General features: G+C 41.3%; 1 protein-coding gene and 1 non-coding gene across 4 annotated transcripts; both read left to right on the top strand.

Moving 5' to 3' along the window:
* The first annotated feature begins 8,592 nt into the window (after positions 1-8,592).
* RBMX (RNA binding motif protein X-linked) lies at positions 8,593-15,454 on the top strand. 3 transcript variants are annotated; one of them, XM_069463392.1, is made up of 9 exons: positions 8,593-8,728; positions 9,890-10,018; positions 10,221-10,327; positions 10,996-11,167; positions 11,657-11,809; positions 12,054-12,168; positions 12,262-12,387; positions 12,486-12,568; positions 15,397-15,454. In XM_069463392.1, the coding sequence occupies exons 2-9, from the start codon at positions 9,910-9,912 to the stop codon at positions 15,399-15,401; spliced, it is 870 nt and encodes a 289-aa protein (XP_069319493.1). In that variant the 5' UTR covers positions 8,593-8,728; positions 9,890-9,909; the 3' UTR covers positions 15,402-15,454. The 3 variants fall into 3 exon arrangements, with proteins under 3 accessions (XP_069319493.1, XP_069319490.1, XP_069319491.1); XM_069463389.1 differs by lacking the exon at positions 15,397-15,454 and adding an exon at positions 13,252-13,628; XM_069463390.1 differs by lacking the exon at positions 15,397-15,454 and adding an exon at positions 13,252-13,628 and having other exon boundaries at positions 9,893-10,018.
* On the top strand, positions 10,066-10,137 carry LOC138379337 (small nucleolar RNA SNORD61). The gene has a single exon (XR_011232104.1). It is a non-coding gene; the product is annotated as a small nucleolar RNA SNORD61 (small nucleolar RNA).
* Positions 15,455-18,264: the final 2,810 nt, after the last annotated feature.

The following is an 18,264-nucleotide window of genomic DNA, read 5'->3' on the forward strand; positions in this document are numbered from 1 at the left end:
TGTAGTGCTTACTATATTCAGAAACTGTTCTAACTTCTTTGTGAGTATTAACTCATTTAATCCTAACACTCCCTATAAATATTATTATTATCCACATTTTGTAAATGAGGAGACTGAGGCATAGAGAAATTATGGATTTGCCCAAATTCACACAGCTAGGAAGTGGCAGAGCCGGGCGTCAAGCCAGGCATTTGGCACCAGAGTCCATGTCCTTAGCTAGGCTATTCTGCATTGTTTAACTTCCTAAATATTATTTCTAATCTATCTACCTTTCTCCATCTCCTTGACCACTAACCTAGTCTAAGTTAGATCATCTCTCACTCAGAATACTTACTGCCTTAAACTCCTAAGTGGTTTCCTGGCTTCTATACTTGTCCCCTTATAACTCATTCTCCACACAGCTGCCAGAGTGATCTTTCAAAAAACATAGATCATTCACCAGTTCTGAGGGTTAGGAATAAAAAAAAAAAAAAAAGAAAAGAAAAAAAAAACACAGATCAGTTCAGACCGGGTGAGATGGCTCATGCCTGTGTTTCTAGCACTCTGAGCAAGGCCGAGGTGGGAGAATTGCCTGAGCTCAGGAGTTTGAGACCAGCCTCACTAAGAGCAGGACCCCATTTCTACTAAAAATAGAAAAAAAAAAATTAGTGAGACAACAAAAAATAGAAAAAATTAGTCAGGCTTGGTGTTGTACACCTGTAGTACCTGCTGTACTCAGCAGGCTGAGGCAGGAGGATCGCTTGAGCCCAGGAGTTTGAGGTTGCTGTGAGCTAGGTTGACGCCACGGCACCCTAGCCCAGGCAACAGAGCGAGACTCTGTCTCAAGAAACAAAACAAAACAAAGCAAAACAAATAAATCCAAATCTGTTCAAGTTATTTTCCTGGATTAAAGTCCTTCAATGGCTTCCCATTGTTCTTAGAATAAACCCCTAAACTGCTAGCCATAACTTACAAGGTCCTGGGTGATCTGACACTTTCCTCACCCTCCAGCCTGATCACCTGTCACTTCTTTCCCTTGATCACTATGTTCCAGCCATAGTGGCTTCATTTCAGTTCTTCATACAAGAACTTAAATGAATACATCAAATACATCAAATTCTTTTCCTCAGCAGGGCCTTTGCACATGTTGTTGCTACTATCCAGAATATTCTTCCTACAGTTCTTCCTGTGGGTGGTTACTTCTCATTCTTGAACTCTCAGCTTCCATGAAACTTCCTCAAAGAGCTCTTCCGTAACTATTCTAAGTAGATTTCCTCCTCTTGCACAAACATACTTTTTATTCTCTATTACTGCAACTTGTTTTTTTTTTTTTTTTGTTTGTTTTGAGACAGAGTCTCTCTCTGTTGCCCGGGCTAGAGTGAGTGCCGTGGCGTCAGCTTAGCTCACAGCAACCTCAAACTCCTGGGCTCAAGCGATCCTTCTGCCTCAGCCTCCCGAGTAGCTGGGACTACAGGCATGCACCACCATGCCCGGCTAATTTTTTCTATATATATTTTAGTTGTCCATATAATTTCTTTCTATTTTTAGTAGAGACGGGGTCTCACTCTTGCTCAGGCTGGTCTCGAACTCCTGACCTTGAGCGATCCACCCGCCTCGGCCTCCCAGAGTGCTATGTAGCAAGGTCTTAAAACTATGCCAGTGGCATAAATAACCTTCATATAGATGCTTATCTAACCTCCCCAGTGGCCAAGAGTTTCCACAAGAAAGTCTAAGATGTGACCAGCTGTGCCTGTTTTACCCTAAAAGCTTGCTACATAAAGAATATTTTCCGGGCTGGACACGGTGGCTCACACCTGCAATCCTAGCACTCTGGGTGGCCAAGGTGGGAGGATCACTTGAGCTCAGGAGTTCAAAACCAGCCTGAGCGAGAGCAAGATCCATCTCTACTAAAAATAGAAAAAATTAGCCGGGCATGGTGGTGCATGCCTGTAGTCCCTGCTAGTTGGGAGGCTGAGGCACCAGGATCACTTGAGCCTAGGAGTTTGAGGTTGCTGTGAGCTAGGCTGATGCCATGGCACTGTAGCTGGGGCAAGAGTGAGACTCTGTACCAAAAGAAAAAAAGATTGTTTTCTGAATGATGGGTGTAGGGACCCACCATTTCATGGATGCTTGAGACATTGCTTTTGTTCCCTATTAAATATTCTCTTTCTGAGAAACTTCCTTCAGCCTCTCAGCTCTCTCAGCTCCCTCAGCCTTTTGGGGTAGGTTAGCACAGACCTGCTCACCACGGAACAATTACAGATTGTGGAATTCTCCCTGTGTACTCACACAGGGGAAGGGGTAAGGGTCTCTCTAGGGCCTTTCATAAAGGCACTAATCCCATACATGAGGGCTCCACCTGTCCACATGACCTAATCACTTCCCAAAGGCCCCACCTCCTAACCTTGGAGGTTAGGATTTCAGCATATTAATTTAGGGGCACACAAACTTTCAAACCATAGAACGCCCTCACATAAATGTTAGCACCAGGCAAGCAGGGACTTTTGTCTTTTTGTTCACTGATATATTCCCACCATTTAAAACAATGCTGGCATATAGTAGGCACTGAATAAATATTTGCTATATGAATGGATGAATGAGTGAATGGTCTTTATGACAAAATGAAAAAAGCGTCTACCCATTTTTCTTCCAATGCTTCAATGATTTTACTTTTTACACTTAAATCTCTGAGCTGGAATTTATTTTGGAGTAAATGTTTTTGTGGGTTTTTTTTTTTTTTTTTTGAGACGGTGTCTTAATCTGTTGCCCAGACTAGAGTGCCGTGGTGTCAGCCTAGTTCACAGCAACCTCAAACTCCTGGGCTCAAGTGATCCTCCTGCCTCAGCCTCCCCAGTAGCTGGGACTACAAGCATGCGCCACCATGCCCGGCTAATTTTTTCTATGTATATTTTTAGCTGTCCATATAATTTCTTTCTATTTTTAGTAGAGACAGGGTCTCGCTCTTGCTCAGGCTGGTCTTGAACTCCTGAGCTCAAACAATCTGCCCGTCTCGGCCTCCCCAAGTGCTAGGATTACAGACGTGAGCCTGGAGTAAATCTTTTTTTTCAAATGGCTCTCTAATTGTCTGAGCACAATGTGTTGAAAAATCCATCATCCCCCAGCCCAAATGTTTCTTTTCTAAAAAAATTTTATTTTTATTTATTATGGGCACATAATAATTGTACATATTTTCAAATGTTTCTTAAGACATACTTTGGTTCCTTTTAATTCAGTATCAAGTTAGGTTAAGACTTATCCTCTCTTGCTGGGCGCGGTGGCTCACACCTGTAATGCTAGTACTCTGGGAGTGCTCGTTTGAGCTCAGGAGTTCGAGACCAGCCTGAGCAAGAGTGAGACCCCCCCCATCTCTACCAAAAAAATAGAAGGAAATTAGCTGGAAAACTAAAAATATATAGAAAAAATTAGCCGGGCATGGTGGCACAGCTTGTAGTCCCCAGCTACTCGGGAGGCTGAGGCAGAAGGATTGCCTGAGCTCAGGAGTTTGAGGTTGCTGTGAGCTAGGCTGACGCCACGGCACTCTAGCCCGGGCAACAGAGTGAGACTCTGTTTCAAGAAAAAAAAAAAAAAAAAAAAAAAAAACAGAGGCCGGGCGCGATGGCTCATGCCTGTAATCCTAGCACTCTGGGAGGCCGAGGTGGGCGGATCGTTTGAGCTCAGGAGTTCGAGACCAGCCTGAGCAAGAGCGAGACCCCATCTCTACTAAAAATAGAAAGAAATTATATAGACAGCTAAAAATATATATAGAAAAGATTAGCCGGGCATGGTGGCACATGCCTGTAGTCCCAGCTACTCGGGAGGCTGAGGCAGGAGGATCGCTTGAGCCCAGGAGTTTGAGGTTGCTGTGAGCTAGGCTGACGCCACGGCACTCACTCTAGCCTGGGCAAGAGAGTGAGACTCTGTCTCAAAAAAAAAAAACAAAAAAACAAAAAACAAAAACAAAACCACACCAAAAAAAAAACTTATCATCTCCTTCACTGTGGAGAAAGATACAGTAGAATTGTATCTTCATTTAGTCAGCCACTTCCAAGATAGATACCAAAGCCATATATTGGTTAAAAAGTTTTTATTCCTTGCTTGTTGTAGCTAAGAAGGCTATCCTCTGGGCAGTGGCTACTTAAAGTGGTTTGGAAAGTTTCCCAGTCTTTAATCACATAAAATTCTTCCCTCCCTTCCTCCTTCCTGTCTCACACAAGATAACAGACTTTTGTAGAATAAGTGGCAGGGTTATCTTTTTGCAGTTTAGAGAACAGGCATAACTGGATGCAGAGTGACCTTACACATGCCCTTCATATAAAAATGCAAGCCTGACAGGAGAGCTTCATTTTACTTATCTCAGAGTGATCTCAAGTTTGATGACTGAAAGGTTATTTCTTGAATTTTACTGGTTGAAGCTTTTAAAACTATGGGTTTGTTTGTTGTTGTTGCTTTAGTAAAAAACGTGGGCCCTTTGCAGGTAAGTTGGGATTTAAGACAGGCCACCAGTATTCCTTAAATACTTCCTATGCACTCATCTCATGCTAAGTGCCATGGAGGGTAAGAAGTGCTGCCAAGTCAATTTAGCCAACATTTATTTAGCACTGATTATACCCCAAGGTTACCTAGTGGTGAAGTAATATTGTTTCACTCAGTCTATCAGTCAATCACTGAGTTGGCATCTGGAGAGAAACAAGCCAAAGGAAAGATGATAGTAAAAAGAAAATGTAACATTTAATGGCAATCCTGAAGAGTAGTTTACTATCAAAAATGATAGTAAAGAGAAAATGTAACATTTAATGACAGTCCCAAAGAGTAGTTTACTATCACAAATGATAGTAAAGAGAAAATGTAACATTTAATGACAATTCAAAAAAGTAAATAGAAAGAAAGAGGCAAAGGGAAAAATCTAGAAGATCCATGAGGAGGGATGGGATTCGAGGTTACTTTTGGGCAGCGTGAGACCCTCCGACTCAGCAGACCCACATCCCCTCTCTCCAGTTTACATCAGCAATACCCTCCTAATTTGTCTCCTTGCTTCCTGTCTCTCCCTCCTGCAATACAGTCGCCAGACTACAGCCACAGTTCACAGTAATCTCATTAAAATGAAATCTGATTACCTTGCCCCACCTCTTAAAAAGGCTCCCCTCTCCATTTCCCTCCAGTTGATCTAGTCAGAAGGCCCTCTGGGTCCCTCTCCAGCTTTTCCCTTGTCTTCTCTGTCGCCACTCTACACTACAGCCATATTGATCCCCTCAATTGGCCATCCCTGTCCCCTTTCCTCTCTCTTTTGGTCCTTGGAAGTGCTACTTCTCCCCCACTCAACTGTCCCCCTCTCCCACATTCCCAGGCACTCATTGCAAAGGCCAGAGTGATCTGGTACAGAGATGTGCATTTCCTTCTTTTTTCTTTTCTTTTTTCAATTTCTTCCCTTTTTAATCTTTTTCCTTTCTTTTTTTTCTTTTCTTTTCTTTTTTTTTTTTTTTTTTTGAGACAGAGTCTCGCTTTGTTGCCCGGGCTAGAGTGAGTGCCGTGGCGTCAGCCTCGCTCACAGCAACCTCAAACTCCTGGGCTTAAGCGATCCTACCGCCTCAGCCTCCAGAGTAGCTGGGACTACAGGCATGCACCACCATGCCCGGCTATTTTTTCTATATATATTTTAGTTGGCCAGATAATTTCTTTCTATTTTTAGTAGAGACGGAGTCTTGCTCTTGCTCAGGCTGGTCTCGAACTCCTGACCTTGAGTGATCCACCCACCTCGGCCTCCCAGAGTGCTAGGATTACAGGCGTGAGCCACCGCGCCCGGCCCAATCTTTTTATTTTCTATTTTTTTTTTTATGGAGACGGGGGGGGGGGGGGCTCTTGCTCTTGCTGAGGCTGTTCTGGAACCCCTGAGCTTAAGTGATCCCCCACCTCAGCCTCCCAGAGTGCTAGGATTACAGGCGTGAGCCACCACGCCCGGCTGGCCTGCATTTCCTTCTTCAGACAAAAGTGGACCGAAAGTGGACGGAGACATCTATTGTGGAGCCTGCCCCGTTCTGCTCTAGACTGGGGGAGTGTAGGGAAGGGTCCTGTAGTCATTCTCTCTGGATCTGAGAGAGAGAAAGACAGTGCCTGCTTCTACAGGGTGAGGGATTTCTCCTGGCTCCCTCTGGGGGTACAGGTTCTGCTTGCTGAGTCTGGTATTTAACTCATATTTGCCAACCTGGCCAATTCCCAACTATCTCCAGAGTCAGTAATTTATATAACTCATTCTGAAGGCACATGGACATGACTTTTGCTTTGCTTGTTATTATTTGGCTGGGAAAAAAGCAAGAACAAATACTCTTGTCCTACTGAGCATTATTCTCTCCACTAATGTTAATAATTCAGAGCTGGTTCCAAAGCTCCTTAGGGGATTTTACCCATGACCTGAGCATCATTTACTACAACCTGCCTGGCATATACCATAATTAATCACAGGCAGGTAATTGTAACTATGAAGAAGAAAAGTGACAATTATCCATTAATTCCACCACCTGCCCCAAGATAACCTGATAACGTTTTAGCATATTTCCTGCTAGTTATTTCCTCTCCATATATATTTTTTAATAGTTCATTTTGTGATCGTGGACCTTCTTTTCCCATTGAACTTTCTTCTTTAGTGGTTTCATCAATTTTGCTGGCTTTTATTATAATACTATCTCTAAAGTGACAATTTAGCACAGATCCCTGCTCTGAGTATCACATTTTTCTGCCCCCACATCGCAAACTTGCTCCTCTGCAACCATTTTTGTAAATGGCCATCACCATCTGTTCTACTAATACCAGATGCTTGGAGTCATCCATAATGATCCCCACCCCGTTTCCTCAATTCCTCTCCAGCCCTTCCCCATCTGTCTTAGTCCATTCCTGCTCCTATCACAAAATACCAAAAGCTGAGTGGTTTATAAACAACAGAATTGTATCGCTCAAATTTCTGGAGGCTGGAAATCCAAGATCAAGACACCGGCAGATTCAGTGTCTGGTGAGGGCCCACCACAACCACCAGTTTCTTGGTTCATAGACTGTACCTCCTCACTGTGTCCTCACATGGTGGATGGGGTCTTTTTTATAAGGGTGCTAATCCCATTCATAAGGGCTCTACTTCCACGACCTAATATTCTCCCTAAGGTCCCACCTCCTAAAACTATCACCTTAGGGGCTAGGATTTCGAAGTATGAATTTGGGGAGGACATAAACATTCAATCACAGCACCATCTGATTCATTACAAATCCTGTCCACACTATGTATCATACGCATCCGGCACTTGTTCTTTCCCCCCCATGCCCACTGCCACCACCCCAATTCAAGCTACCATCCTTTCCTCTCTCTGGTCTGCTCCCACAGCCCTATCAGTGTCCCTGCTTCCATAATTATCCCCCTACAATCTTTTAATAGACTCAAAGGTCCTGCCTACCTTGCTCTCTCATTTCATGCCCCTTAAATTCCTGTCACCCTGGCCCTCTTTCTGCCCCTCTATAAATATCTGGCTCTTCCCCTCTACTTTGTACTTAGCGTCCTATTCTTTTCCTGAAAGCTTTTCCCTCAGCTGTTCCCACCGCTGGTTGTTTCTCTCCCTTCAGCTCTATTCTCCAAAGTCATCACTTTAGATAGACCTTCCCTAACGTCTAAATCAAATTTGGTCTTCCCGATATTGTCCATTGAAGCACCTAGTTTACTTCCCTCCTGGCAGTAATCACAACATGAGTTATTTTATTTGTTAATTGTATCTAGTTTCTTTAATTCTTTTTTTTTTTTTTTTTTTTTTGAGACAGAGTCTCACTCTGTTGCCCAGGCTAGAGTGAGTGCCATGGCATCAGCCTAGCTCACAGCAACCTCAAACTCCTGGGCTCAAGCGATCCTTCTGCCTCAGCCTCCCGAGTAGCTGGGACTACAGGCATGCGCCACCATGCTCAGCTTTTTTCTCTATATATTTTTAGTTGGCCAGATAATTTGTTTCTATTTTTCAGTAGAGACAGGGGTCTCGCTCTTGCTCAGGCTGGTCTGGAACTCCTGACCTTGAGCGATCCTCCCGCCTGGGCCTCCCAGAGTGCTAGGATTACAGGCATGAGCCACCGCGCCGGGCCGACATTTTCATGTATTTATGGGAATTTCCTTCACCCACCAAAAATTCTTGTTAAAGACAATTTTGGAAAATATACCGTATTACCTAAACTTCTTTGTTTTCTATTGCTGCAAAATTAGAAGTATCTACCCTCATCACGTTGGTTTGAGAATTAAAAGAGTTAATGGAAAAGTAAAAGTAAAGTTTTTCACCGATAGCCCAGCCCACTAGAATGAATGCTCAATAAATTTCAGTTCTTTATTAAATGAAGCCTGTGCACCACTTCAGCGGAAAGCAAAAACGCGCGTTTGTACGGAATGGGTGGGGGTAGGGAGAACGGTTAGAAAAGGGCGCCGACCAGAACGCTGAGGGCCCGGGAAAGAGGGAGGAGCCAAGAGTGAATGACAGGAGAAACAGCCAATGGGGCGACTGGAAACTGCTCCCCCTCCCTTCGCCTTTCAAATTATAAGCTCCGTTTCCATCCGGGTCCTTCAGCCTCGTTCCCGGGCAGTATAAAGTTTGCTGTCTCCTTTGTTCGCCCTCGTTGCGCAGTAGTGGCAGAGGCTTCTGCGTTCGGTCCTTGATCCCCGCAGCCGCCGCTCGTGCTGAGCTGCTAGGAATACCCGTCAGCGAGCTCGTAGGAGCTTGAAACCATCGTCGCGGCTGTGGTACGTGAGTCCTCGCCTCAGTCCGTTTTCCGTACACTCCAAACGTTAGGACTAGGGATTATCTCCCTGGAGATGGGGGTGGCGGGCGCCATTTTAAGAACCTAAAGGGGCCGACCTATTTAAATAAAGCTGAGAGGGTCGAAGGCAAACAGATTTGGGGGTCCGTTTCATTGTACGCCTCTCGAGAAAGTTTGGCTGTCGCTTGCAGGAGTGGTGGCAGAGGTCGGGGCTTTGTAGGCTGGAGCTGTATGAGGAGCGACCGCGCCACCGCGTTACCTGCATTGGGTTGGCGCTGGCGCTAATGATGGGCAAGTGGACTTTTATGCAGGCTGCGGGCTCCTTCTTCATTGGTGGCCCTGGAAAGGAAGCTCTTTGAATTTTTCCGGCTAGTGTTGGCGGTGGAAGTTAATCCCCTGACTGGTGTCTGTGGTTCTGGGCTGAATCCAAGTGTCGCCATTTTGTCTTTTACACGCGGTTTTTAATGACAAGTTTTAATTAGGTTGCACTGCAGTCATGGAGTGTTGAGTGTTTGAATATGCGCATCCACGTTCCGCTATTTGATAGGAAACGAAGTTGACGCTTGTTTCTATTTTTTTTTTTTTTTGTCAGATAGTAACATTCTCGGTGGGGCGGGGGCTGGTGAAGAGGAGGATGCATAACTTGGCTCAAACTGAAGATTTCTGCTTAGATTGACTAGAAAATCCTAATGAGGGAATGAGTCTCTGGAAGAGGGCTTGGTGTTAAGGTCGTGCATTTGGCCTGTGACCTTGAATGGGTTGGTCGCCTTTTAAAACCCCAGTGTTGGGGGATGTGGATAAGCAGTTGACTCTTTAAAAGGCAAGAAAAACAGGATTAAGACTAAAGTTTGCTTTTTCAAATGCTGAGTAGCTGCTAATTGATGAACACCTAAGGAGGATTAGGGGTAATGTTAAAAGCTAAGGTGGCCCTTTTAACTAGTTTAATGTAAATTGCGCTGTTACTAAACCTACTTGATTTAAATTGGTTTCCTGCTGTGGCTGACTTTAGGAATGCTTATTATGGTTGTCTTTGGATACTAAGAAATAATGGTTTTGGTGAAACCTGAAAAATGCATCACAGTAAATGTGCCCGATAAACTTGAGAAACTTTTTTTCCAGGGAGGTAATACTATTTTCTTTTCAGTAGACTCACCGGTGAAAAAAATGGTTGAAGCAGATCGCCCAGGAAAGCTCTTCATTGGTGGGCTTAATACAGAAACAAATGAGAAAGCCCTTGAAGCAGTATTTGGCAAATATGGACGAATAGTGGAAGGTGAGTTATCTGAAAGTATAGGCTGGGATATTATAATTAAAAGATAAGCTATGATGAATTTGATTGCACTGATCATATGACATGATAATGTATTTTGTCCTCTAAGAAGTTCTGAGCTTTCTCTTTACAGATTTGCTTTGGCTATTTCATTTGAACTAGAGTAACACTTTTGTTTTTTTAATCTTTTTACACTACTTTTTAGTACTCTTAATGAAAGACAGAGAAACCAACAAATCAAGAGGATTTGCTTTTGTCACCTTTGAAAGCCCAGCAGATGCTAAGGATGCAGCCCGAGACATGAATGGAAAGGTGAGATTGTCTGCATGATGAATGATATTGTGTTTTCTAGTGCATAAAATAGCACATGTTGCCGAAGTCTAGACTAGGGCAGCTCTTGAATTTTTATTTTATCTTGGCATCCATAAACTATAATTTGATAACTTGATTTTTATCTTTGGTTATTAGTTTTTATAACAAGTTGATATCTGCCTGGCCCTGTTTTAAATTTTACTGAACAGCAGTGTAGTGGATCCACCTTCCTATTTTTTTTCTTTCTTTATTTTCTTCCCCCCACCCCCCCTTTTTTTTTTTTTTTTTTTTTTTTTTTTTTTTTTTTTTTTTTGAGAGAATGGGGTCTTGCTCTTGCTCAGGCTGATCTCAAACTCCTGAGCTCAAGCCATCAATCCTCCTGCCTTGGCCTCTGAGTGCTAGGATTACAGGCGTGAGCCACCCCACCCGGTCCCACCTTAATGTTTTTATTCAGATCATCATCATATTTAAAAGTTAAGATTTTTAAGTAAATAGAAAAGCCTTATTTATAGGAACTATTTGTAGCAATTTTTTTGGGCTGATGGGTGAGCAACGTTTACCTATGTTTGCATTTTGAAGGACCTATTTGTGTCATAATGCATAGTGGATCTACAAGTTCTTTTAAAATCTTGATATAATTTAACCATCTGTATTTTTATTCTTTTTAGTCTTTAGATGGAAAAGCCATCAAAGTGGAACAGGCCACCAAACCATCATTTGAAAGTGGTAGACGTGGGCCACCTCCACCTCCAAGAAGCAGAGGCCCTCCGAGAGGTCTTAGGGGTGGAAGAGGAGGAAGTGGAGGAACCAGGGGACCTCCCTCACGGGGAGGGCACATGGGTAATGGCTTAGGTGGACTTTGGGCTTGGTGTGTAAGTTAGGGACTGCAGACTCACACTGGTGTATGCTTTGGTTAAGTCCTTGTTAAAAGGCTCTAGCTTTTGAAATTTAACACTTACCTACCAAAGTGATTATGACTTAAAAGCATAAAAGGCATCTTAAGTTAAATTACAGTTTAAATAGTGGACAATATACTATTTCTTGTCCAGGCAGTTCATTCTATAAGGAAAAAAACAGTTAATTTTTGGTAGGCATAGATGTTGGGCATGTGAAAATAAAACAATTGGTATTTTTTGAAGTAAACTTCAAGACTGCCTTTCCGTTTTTATTTCCTCAGTCTATATGACTGTTCCTCATGCTCAGTCTTGTACAGGTGAAAACTAGACTCCAATAAATGATGATCATATTCTTGATCAAGAAAATGAAACTTTTAAAGTCTTTTTTTTTTTCCCTTGTGGGTATTAACATTTTTTTCCTATTCTAATGTAGATGATGGTGGCTATTCCATGGATTTTAACATGAGTTCTTCCAGGGGACCACTCCCAGTAAAAAGAGGACCACCACCACGAAGTGGGGGTCCACCTCCTAAAAGATCTGCCCCTTCAGGACCAGTTCGCAGCAGCAGTGGAATGGGAGGAAGAGGTAAATTTTCATGTATAATATATTGCCACTAACGTAACACAAGAAAGAATTGAGAGGTGAATTCTAAATATGCTTAAAATTTAACTATAGACTCCAGGTGAATTTTAAGTCAACAAGAAATTCTAAAGAACATTTATTGATCTAGCTACATATTGTCATATTTGGTTGAATCACTACTTTTTTATAGCATAAGTTCACATTTTAACTTTTCTCTGGCTATGTATAAAAATTTATTTTTCTTAAGCTCCTGTATCACGTGGAAGAGATAGTTATGGAGGCCCACCTCGAAGGGAACCCCTGCCCTCTCGTAGAGATGTTTATTTGTCCCCAAGAGATGATGGATATTCTACTAAAGACAGGTAACAGAAAAGTGTAGCTTCTTTTCCATTAATAATTAAGGCCAAAAAAAAGCTCATGAAAAGCAGTGAACCAAATTACTTTTTTGTCTGTAGCTATTCAAGCAGAGATTACCCAAGTTCTCGTGATGCAAGAGATTATGCACCACCACCAAGAGATTATACTTACCGTGATTATGGTCATTCAAGTTCACGTGATGACTATCCATCAAGAGGCTATAGGTAAGTGACTTTGTTTCCATGGGTTGACTGTTTTAAAAAAAAAGAAGTTGCTGTAAAAATTGGTGCTCTGAGACTTAAAGGTTTTCTTTTTAATTTAGTGATAGAGATGGATATGGTCGTGATCGTGACTATTCAGATCATCCAAGTGGAGGTTCCTATAGAGATTCATATGAGAGTTATGGTAAGATACTGGTTAAGGGTCTTGAATGTCACCAGCTTGAGTTTTTAGGTTCATGAGCCAGTTTATTAGGCTGCGTGGTGCTTGCTTTTAAAGGGATGTTTGCTTGCTTTTTAAGGGGGTATAACTTTATCAGCTGGGCTTTTCCTAGTTTTGTGAGGGGCTTTTGTTTTTTCTAAGTTTTTTTTTTTGTTGTTGTTTTTTGTTTTTTTTTTTTTGGTGTTTTTTTTTGTTTTTGTTTTTTTTGAGGCTGTTTGCTTGCTTTGGAGGGGATTTTGCTTGCTTAAATTGGCAGCCTTATGTGTTTTCCCCCAACAGTGAAAATACAATTTAAAAATTTTATTAACAAGATCAAATATTTACCATTGCAATATGAAGGAAACTCTACAGTTCAAAATTGCAACTTATCACTGGAAAGTGGCTGAGTGTCTACTATAAAATAACAAGCTGTCTGGAATATCCTCTTGAAATACACACCGTCTTCAGTCTTTTCAAACATTAAAATCAATCCATTTCCGTATCTCAGCAGACGAGCAAATCCCTATTTTGGCCAGCAATGGCAGAGTTTTAAAACCTCCCAGTTGAGAAAGTAAACTTTTAATACAAAAATTCTGTAAATTCAGATTTAAATGTTGTATATATACAATTTATAGTGTTGCCATATTACCTGACCATTGACCCTGCAGGTAACTCACGTAGTGCTCCACCTACACGAGGGCCCCCGCCATCTTATGGTGGAAGCAGTCGCTATGATGATTACAGCAGCTCACGTGACGGATATGGTGGAAGTCGAGACAGTTACTCAAGCAGCCGAAGTGATCTCTACTCAAGTGGTCGTGATCGGGTTGGCAGACAAGAAAGAGGGCTTCCCCCTTCTATGGAAAGGGGGTACCCTCCTCCACGTGATTCCTACAGCAGTTCAAGCCGCGGAGCACCAAGAGGTGGTGGCCGTGGAGGAAGCCGATCTGATAGAGGGGGAGGCAGAAGCAGATACTAGAAACAAACAAAACTTTGGACCAAAATCCCTGTTCAAAGAAACAAAACAAAAAGTGGAAACTATTATCATAACTACCCAAGGACTACTAAAAGGAAAAAAATTGTGTTACCTTTTTAAAATTTCCTGTTAAGTTCCCCTCCATAATTTTTATGTTCTTGTGAGGAGAAAAGTAAAAAACATGTTTAATTTTATTTGACTTTATGACATTGCTTTCAACAAGCAAATGTTAAATGTGTAAGACTTGACTTATTGTACTAGTGTTGTAATTTTCCAAGTTAAAAGTGTCCCTAAAGGCCACTTCTATCTGATTTTTCCCAGTAAATGAGGCAAGCAGTTCTAAGATCTTCCACAAACATCTAGCCATCTAAAATGGAGAGATGAATCAATCTGCCTATATAAACAAGCTAGCTATTAGAGGGTGGTTGGGTATGCTACTTGTAGGATTTCAGGGTGTCTTCAAACTGAAATCTCAATGTTCTCAGTATGAAAAAAACCTGAGATCAAATGCCTATGTAAGGAAAGTACTATTCACCCAGTAAACCCAAAACAAATGGATAATGTTGGCTATATTTTGCCTTTCTGACATTTCCTTGGGAATCTGCAAGAACCTCCCCTTTCCCCTCCCCCAGTAAGACCATTTAAGTGTGTGTTAAACAACTACAGAATACTAAATAAAAAGTTTGGCCAAAACCAACCATGAAGCTGCAAAGGGTGCTTGCTCTTACTGTTTCAAATTTTTGCAACTCTGTAGTGTCTCACTTTTAAAGGAACAGCTTGATTGCAAAGGAGAAAATAGATAAGCAATGAAGTTATCTCCAACTTCCTAAAGGCTTATGACTTCTAAAAAGTGAATCTATCAGCATTCCACATCAGATTTAAAGCATCAAATGCCTGTGAAACAGCAAAGATGGTAAGCAAAGCAAACTAGTTTTTCCGTCTAAGTCGAAATTGAACACTTAAGCCTTCCTCATAGTACAGTGAAACATGCTGTACCTCATGGCAATGGAAATGCCTGCTAGATTAAAAAAAAACTTTTGGAAAAGCAAATGTTCAATAGCATATTAGAAGTCTTCCCAATTCAACACTTGGATTTTTTTTAAGCATGTATGACACTTAAAGGCCTTAATAATACAGCTGTTATCCAATAGCAACCTGGGGCTTGGGAGGGGGTATTTTTTTAAGTCTATTTTTGATGAAGACCTTTAAACATGCTTCACATGTTTAACACTTTTTCATTTTTTTCAATTAGTCTTTTGGTCAACATAGAAACATTTTTTTCAATTAGTCTTTTAGTCAATATAGAAATGGCTTAAGTTTGGGGTCCCCCTCTTTTACCCCTGTAAGCCATTGCAAACTTGACATTTAGTTGGATGCCTGACTTGTTTTTAGTTCTATGAAACTACACTGTATGGAGAAAATCTATTGCAAGTGGTCTTTAAAAAGCAAAACCTGAGGCAGCATGACCCAGGTCCAGCCATGAAGTTGAAAAAGATGCTCTTGAATATAGTAAACTTGAAGACCTCCAACTAAAAATCCTTATACTGCACTTATTCCTTCAAATAAGTTTTGTCCGTTCAACTTATGGATTTAACGTGGCAGTGCACCTTTGGAACAGAATGAGAATCCATAAGCCATGCAACTTAACCATTTAAGCCATTCCAGTCCATCCCAAGCCAGTGAATCTTCCACCACTTAAGAGAAGTAGTAGAACATGAAATATTAAGCTACAAGTCTGAACTTGCCTTTTCTTTCTGGAAAAGAGGGCAGTTTTAGGCAAGTTGTAAAGAATTTCTTTAAGAGAGATAACTAGTTTTCATCTATTTAACTTTTGCAGGTTGAGAATTGTGGTCATTATGGTCATGGAGTGCTGATTTATTCACAGTAGATAAAGCTGGCAGCAAGAGAAATCAAATGCTAAGGTAAGTTTTGAAGGCAGTGGCCTTTGAAGATTTAATTAATACAGTTTCGCCACATTGTCTAGCTGTAATGTTGGCGAGTTATTTCTGATCCTTCATGTTAGAGTGCCTCATTCATGTAATATACTTAGCTGTATTTGAACCTGTAAAACTTGTGTTAATAGCTGTTCATATGCAAGTGTTCTTTTTTTTTTTTTTTGAGACAGTTTCTGTCACCCTGGCTAGAGTGCAGTGATAGGCCGGGCGCGGTGGCTCACGCCTGTAATCCTAGCTCTCTGGGAGGCCGAGGTGGGCGGATCGTTTGAGCTCAGGAGTTCGAGACCAGCCTGAGCAAGAGCGAGACCCCATCTCTACTAAAAATAGAAAGAAATTATATGGACAGCTAAAAATATATATAGAAAAAATTAGCCGGGCATGGTGGTGCATGCCTGTAGTCCCAGCTACTCGGGAGGCTGAGACAGGAGGATCGCTTGAGCTCAGGAGTTTGAGGTTGCTGTGAGCTAGGCTGACGCCACGGCACTCACTCTAGCCTGGGCAACAGAGTGAGACTCTGTCTCAAAAAAAAAAAATAAATAAATAAAAAAAAAATAAATAAATAAATAAAAATAAAATAAAAAATAAAAAAATAGAGTGCAGTGGTGTCATCATAGCTCACTGCAACTTGAAACTCCTGAGCTCATGTGATCCTCCTGCCTCAGCCTCCTGAGTAGCAGGGACTAGAGGCACGTGCCACCATGCCTGGCTAATTTTTTTTCCATTTTTAGTAGAGCTGGAGCCTCAACTCTTGCTTAGGCTGGTCTTGAACTCCTGAAGTCAAGCAGTCCTTCCTCAGCCTCCTAGAGTGCTAGGATTACAGGCCAAGGCACTGCGCCTGACCGCAAGTGTTCTTTTGAAAGGAGCTGTACAGTTACGATATCTGAGCAAACTTAGGAAGTTTTAGCTTCCTCCCATGCATTTTATGCAAGAACATACCAGTGCCTGCTCATTTGCCCAGCCACAATACAGATTGATTATAAGTGGAGAGTTCATGATATAGCTGTGACTGCAAGTTCCCTGTTGGAGTAACCTAATTTTGACATATATAGTATGTAATTTTAATATTAGCAAGCTGATGCTTATAATAGGTATTAATGGTTAACTTTTTAGAGCTTGAATTTTAAAGAAAATACTTCTTGTTGCGAGTTAAAGTAAAAAGAGTATCTAAAGAATAGGTGGGGGGAATACTTTGTAGTTACAGAACCAAAGACCTTGTAACCTGATCTCATGATTTTCATTTTACAGAGTTGTTGAAGCAGAAGAATGCTGATTTGTCGATAAGTCACAACAATTACATAAGCAGTGCTGTCAGAATTGGTTTGGTGCAGGCAATAGATTTTGCCTTCAAGGGTTCCTGTGGATCTGAAGAGGGCCTCAGTGTTGATTAACACTCTTAACTAGGGAGTGGTAGTTACTTAAAACAAGTAATTGACCAAATGGAGAAAGGGAAGCAATTAAGGAAATTGGTAAGTGAAGATAGTCAGGAAGTTCTTGTAGTTCTTCACATAGATTTTACAGCTTTGGCTTTCATTTTGTTTAGCTAAAATCGTAGGGGTAACTCTGCAATTTAGAACTTAAGTTTAATTAGAAAAATGATGGACATAAATGGTAACTCCTTATCCTTATCCAGTAAAGTGTCTGATTTTCCGCAAGTGAAACATCTTGTGTTAGTTTATCTAGAAACAGGGTTTAGTTGTAAAACAAAACTAAGAGGGAGTGATGTCTGCAAACAAAAGTAACAGCTAGAAACCTTGCTAAGATAGAGAGCACACTTAAAACTGGAAACAAAACTAGGCCACTTGGCTTTGTTATACTGTATTGTTTTGTAAGCCTACTTTACCCTTCCACCTCCCAATCTTGGAAACATGATACAACTTTATTTTGGAAATGAGAGCCAAGTTGGAAATGAGTTGCCAGTGTTCTCGAAGGAAACAGATTTGAGTTGTTGGGTTAGAGGAACTAACTCGGCGAAATTTTTTTGTGTGTGGTAATTACGGCACTACTATCATGTTTAACATTTGCAATTGGGGGAAATGATCCAAAAATTTTAACCCTCATTTAACAGACTTTTCGAATCACAGACCATGGGGGTATTGACCAAATTCATATAGTTGTTGCACTTCCATAGTTGTCTTAGCTCAGTCCTTCCATACTCTAATTACTTGGATTAATGCTTCTGTGAGGACATTTTGGCTCTTGAGATTTTGTTTAGCTAGCCTTAAAATAGTGTAGAATATAGAGATTAAATAGTAAATGTGAATTCCAAATTCAAAGTAAGGAGTATGTTTAAATGACCAGGTACTTGTTGGACAAATAGTTTACCGACCTAGCAGGCTTATGGAAAAAGAATCGCTCTTGATTCTTCTGGCTTTATACTGGTTGTAAAGGAAACAGAATGATACAGAAATGTTTTCCTTGTTTAACTGGTAGTTGAACATAGAACTTAGGTATTATAGATCACTTCTTTTTGGAATGTTTTGTATTGAAACTTAATAAAACTTTAACATCATCTTTTTTGTGGCAGTGATTTCTTTAGGCTTTGAAGTGTTATTTTATGTGTCCCGCTCCCCACACAGTTGCTCTGATGCACTGCTGTCACTCAGTTGTGAGGGAATGTCCAGAGTCATTGAGGTGACCTGCTTCTTGTGACTAGGCCTCCTTTTGGGGGGAGTGAGCTTCATTGGCAATTCAGATGATTTCCTTTAACTCTAAAAATTAAACAGGCGCAATCATACCTAAGAACTAGAGGC

The sequence above is a fragment of the Eulemur rufifrons genome, chromosome 30 (genome assembly GCF_041146395.1).
Source record: "Eulemur rufifrons isolate Redbay chromosome 30, OSU_ERuf_1, whole genome shotgun sequence".
NCBI classification, from domain to species: domain Eukaryota; kingdom Metazoa; phylum Chordata; class Mammalia; order Primates; family Lemuridae; genus Eulemur; species Eulemur rufifrons.

Bases quoted from the DNA above. Each gene is read 5' to 3' on its own strand.
- RBMX (XM_069463389.1), top strand. From the start codon at position 9,910: ATGGTTGAAGCAGATCGCCCAGGAAAGCTCTTCATTGGTGGGCTTAAT. The intron at 10,328-10,995 runs GTGAGATTGTCT...TATTCTTTTTAG, and splicing joins CCCGAGACATGAATGGAAAG to TCTTTAGATGGAAAAGCCAT. The intron at 11,168-11,656 runs GTAATGGCTTAG...ATTCTAATGTAG, and splicing joins CTCACGGGGAGGGCACATGG to ATGATGGTGGCTATTCCATG.